The 5,058-nt window shown below is 37.3% G+C and overlaps 1 protein-coding gene across 1 annotated transcript; it reads left to right on the forward strand.

Annotated features, from left to right (window-relative positions):
* Positions 1-289: 289 nt before the first annotated feature.
* On the forward strand, positions 290-2,133 carry Gk2 (glycerol kinase 2). Its single transcript, XM_076925933.1, has one exon. It carries the CDS (start codon positions 313-315, stop codon positions 1,978-1,980), a length of 1,668 nt encoding a protein of 555 aa, XP_076782048.1. The 5' UTR covers positions 290-312; the 3' UTR covers positions 1,981-2,133.
* Positions 2,134-5,058: the final 2,925 nt, after the last annotated feature.

The following is a 5,058-nucleotide window of genomic DNA, read 5'->3' on the forward strand; positions in this document are numbered from 1 at the left end:
ATTCGTGTTCCATATATCTGCTCTCAATACTAAATGTTAAGGATATCCCATAGGTAGAAAGGGAAGAAAAACAGAAATACAGAGCCATACACAGGAGAGTTCAGTGCATACTGAATATTTTCATATAAATCCCTGGAAATTGTATGGAGAGGTGAGGGGCGGGGCTTGAGTGAGGGGGGAATAAGTTAGTTGAAGCTGTTGGGCTGGCAGCTGCGCCTGCGCACTCCCGCATTCCTGACTGGCTGTTGTGCCTCCCCTTAACTGGCATCACCAAGGAAACCGTCCCTGAGCTGCAGTCCACTGACCAGTTTCATGGCAGCCTCAAAGCAAACCGCTGTGGGGCCATTGGTGGGAGCGGTGGTCCAGGGAACCAACTCCACTCGTTTTCTAGTTTTCGATGCTAAAACAGCAGAACTAGTTGGCAATCATAGGGTAGAAGTGGCACAAGAGTATCCAAAAGAAGGATGGGTGGAGCAAGACCCCAAGGAAATCCTTCAGTCTGTCTATGACTGCATAGAGAAAACTTGCGATAAACTTGCTGAGGAGAACATTGATATTTCCAACATTAAAGCTATCGGCGTGAGTAACCAGCGGGAAACCACTGTGGTCTGGGACAAGTTCACAGGAGACCCTCTGTACAATGCCGTGGTGTGGCTTGATCTTAGAACCCAGTCTACTGTGGAGATTCTCAGTAAGAAAATCCCAGGAAATAGCAACTTTGTCAAGTCTAAGACAGGCCTTCCACTTAGCACTTACTTCAGTGCTGTGAAGCTGCGGTGGATGCTGGACAACCTAAGACACATTCAAAAGGCTGTTGATGAAGGCAGAGCCCTGTTTGGAACCATCGACTCATGGCTCATCTGGTGTATGACCGGAGGAGTCAACGGAGGCGTCCATTGTACCGATGTAACAAATGCAAGCAGAACAATGCTTTTCAACATCCACTCTTTAGAATGGGATAAAGAACTCTGTGACTTTTTTGAAATTCCAATGAACATCCTCCCAAACGTATGCAGTTCTTCTGAGATCTATGGCCTGATGACATCAGGGGCCTTAGAAGGTGTGCCAATATCTGGATGCTTGGGGGATCAGTCTGCTGCTTTAGTGGGACAAATGTGCTTCAACGAAGGTCAAGCCAAAAGCACATTCGGAACAGGATGTTTTTTACTATGTAATACAGGCCAGAAATGTGTGTTTTCTGAACATGGCCTTTTGACCACATTGGCTTACAAACTAGGCAAAGACAAGCCAGTTTTTTACGCCTTAGAAGGTTCTGTTGCTATAGCTGGTGCTGTTATTCGCTGGCTAAGAGACAATTTTGAAATGATAAGGACCTCACCAGAAGTTGAAAATCTTGCAAGAGAGGCAGGGACTTCCTATGGCTGCTACTTTGTCCCAGCCTTTTCGGGGTTGTATGCACCTTACTGGGAACCCAGTGCAAGAGGGATAATCTGTGGTCTCACTCAGTTCACCAATAAATGCCACATTGCCTTTGCTGCATTAGAAGCTGTTTGTTTCCAGACCCGGGAGATTCTGGATGCCGTGAATCGCGACTGTGGAATTCCACTCAATCATTTGCAGGTAGATGGAGGAATGACCAACAACAGTATTCTTATGCAGCTACAGGCAGATATTCTGCGCATTCCGGTAGTTAAGTCGGTTATGCCTGAAACAACCGCCCTGGGAGCTGCCATGGCAGCGGGAGCTGCAGAAGGGATAGATGTTTGGAGTCTTGAACCTGAAGATTTGCCTGAAGTCTTGATGGAACGATATGAACCACAAATCCAAGCCACAGAGAGTGAAATTCGTTTTTCAACATGGAAGAGAGCGGTGATGAAGTCAATGGGTTGGGTTACAACCAAGGATCCTGAAAATGGCAGCGATAACCCTGTCTTCTCTTGCCTGCCCTTGGGTTTTTTTATAGTGAGTAGCATGACATTATTAATTGGAGCAAGATGTGTCTCAAGTGCTGAAGAGTAACCACAGACTTGCAATGGAAGAGCTTTTTATAGAATGAATTCCATCTTTTAGTGTGAGACCAATATTATAGGTTTACTTTTACCTATAAGCCACTTGCTACAGGAACCCATGAAGCCCCTACAAATACTACTTAAAATAAAGGTTTTGAATAAAGAGAGCACATTAGAAAAACAATATGAAAAATCTCGTGTTCTTAAAATCAATAATCATGATGGAGAGAAGCACTGTTTTTCTTTTTTGGTGTTTTATTTGAAATGCATTTTTGTTTATATCAACTAGAGAAGCCCATTTATAGATTCAGAGCACATGGCAGCTAGTAGGCTAGACCAGGGATGTCTTGACCACTGCAGATTTAAATACTTCAGGTTAAATAGTCATAGGTGTAGGGTAACATAATGTTTACCAAGAAAAAAAACGTTTTCTAAAAAGGTAGTACTTAACCATAAGCATATGTGTAACTCCCTAGCATCAAAAATTCTAAAATAAAATATATAATTTATGTTGATAAAGAAATATAAAGTTAATATAAATATTAAATACTAAATAAATGTAAAATATTCTTTATGTCTTGCACGCTTTTATAACTATCTTCAATCTATGCTAGAGAAACAAAAGGCTGCAGATTAAATATTGTATTATATATAGTATTTTATATATTATATTATTATATAATATAAGCAATATTATATATTATATAAATTTATTATTAGATAATTGTATACTTATATTTATTAATGTTTATATATTTATCATGTTATTTGTACATATTAATATATTTATTATATGTAATATGTTAATATTAAAATATATTGTAATTATGTATTTATATGTAAATATAAGTATATACATATGTTATAAAAATATAATAAAGGCTGCAGTAAATATTATTTTCAAAAAAGAGAAGATTATGAAAACTATCATATAGGGTTTAAGAATAAGAGAAAAACCCAAGGTTGTAAGAGAACAAATGGAAGCATAACTTTCAAGCTTCCTATATCATGTTGTTTGATATGACAGTTTAATTTATACTTTAAAATGCATACTACAAACCTAAAGTAAAAGAAAAAAATATTAATCCCTTAAATATCTAAGTTAGAATCATAAAATATTAAATTGGTCTTAAGTACAGTGTAAAACAGATAAAAATGAATACATAATAGGTAGAAAAATATATTTAAATATGATCATGATGAGGAACACACTAACTGTAAATGTTCCGGTTATTTCTAATAAAAGCAATATTATGAAATTAAGGCAAGACCTGACTATACATGTTCATCCTGAAAGCACTAATCATGTATAGAAACCAAGGTGAAAGGTGAAAGGATTGGAAAAGTCATGCTATATTAAAATTAACCCAAAAAATCTGAAGTGCTTACTTCTGTGCTAAGTGGCAAATTTCAGAACAAAGAATATTTCCAATGATGAAAAGATTACTTTACAATGATAAAGGACAGACTCATCAAGGCTCATAGTTATCCTAATATTTATGTACTTGATGATCAAGCTTCAAATTGTACAAAGCATAAACATAGTAGAAATAAGATATTAACTTCAGCCAGTATTTTCATCATAATAAGATATGCAAATGAGAATTCTGAAAGTATAGAATATTTGAATAATACCATGAACTTGACTTACTGGGCATTCATAGAACATGGCACCTGTCAACAGCATATATGTTTTTTGCAAGTATATCAGAGGCATCTGCCACAATAGACCATAATCAAGGTACAGCTCATTTGGCTTCCAACTTTTTTGGGTCTAAGTATGGAAATGATCTTTGGAAAATTCCTAAGTAATTGGAAATTATACAACTGTTTTTTTTAAAGAAAGGATTTTTTTAGTTAAGTTCATCTTATTAAATTCATCTTATTAAAATGTATGAACTACTTTTTAAATTTTTTATTGTCAAGAGCTTGCCATAAAAAGCATACAAGATTGATCAGACTCAAACTTGATATACAGCTCAGTGAACTTCTGCACACTTAGAACAGCCACTCTGAAATTGTGCAGTCTCATTCATGTAAAATTTATAAAATGCAAATTAGAGGCTGGAGAGATGGCTCAGTAGCTAAGAGCACTGGCTGCTCTTTTAGAGGACCTGGTTTGATTTCTGGCACCCACGTGGTAGGTCACAACTGTCTGTAACTCCACTTCCAGAGGATCTGGTACCTCTTCTGTCCTCCAAGTCACTAGGCACAGACATACATACAGGCAAAGCATATATTTAAAAATATATACACACACAAAACAATGCAAAAACACTTAAGAGAAACCACAAACTATCATACAAGGACAGAAAGTAAACCATCTGCTGCTTTGGAAATATGGGAAAAGGGAGGAGTGAAGGAGAAGAGAGACATGGTCATGGTCATAAAGGGGTACACAGGAAAACTTAAGGGTGACCAGCTTGTTTATTATATCAGAGCCGATAATGTATGTGGTCAAAGAGTTAATCAAGTACACTCTATTTAGAAAACAAACAATTATACTCAAAACTATTTTTTAAAATATTATCTTCAAGCTCTAAATAAACGAGCTAATCTTTGTTCTTCTCTAGCGTGCACAATGAGGGAGCTTTACCATGCTGCAGTTGACTATAGTATGACATGTATATGCTTACTCCTCTCTCTAGCAAGTCTCTAGGCTGCATTTAGGATGTATGAGTACAGCTTATAAGCTGTGGCCCAGGTAGTTCAACAATGGCTGTCTCCCAATGGAAGATCAAAGAATCCAGGAGTTGTTCAGTACACAGGCTGTATGCTTCTAGTCTTTAGTATATGCTAGAATCCTAAAGAAGCAGACTCTACTGCCAGTGAAAGAATGAACTTGCCAGTGAGAGTAAGCAGGCATAGAGAACAAGTTCCCTTCTCCTGTGTCCTTTATATAGGCTGCCAGCAGAAGATGTGACCCAGATTAAAGGTGCATCCTCCCACCTTGAAAGATTCGGATTAAAAGTGGGTCTTCCCACATTTAATTTTTTAAAAATCCCTGTACCTTGCCATTTGGGGTTTGGTTAACTTGAGATGTAGTCAAGTTGACAACAAAGAATAGCCATCTGAAATGTTAAGAAAA

This window comes from Arvicanthis niloticus, chromosome 27 (genome assembly GCF_011762505.2).
Source record: "Arvicanthis niloticus isolate mArvNil1 chromosome 27, mArvNil1.pat.X, whole genome shotgun sequence".
Classification (NCBI taxonomy): Eukaryota; Metazoa; Chordata; class Mammalia; order Rodentia; family Muridae; genus Arvicanthis; species Arvicanthis niloticus.

Bases quoted from the DNA above. Each gene is read 5' to 3' on its own strand.
- Gk2 (XM_076925933.1), top strand. From the start codon at position 313: ATGGCAGCCTCAAAGCAAACCGCTGTGGGGCCATTGGTGGGAGCGGTG.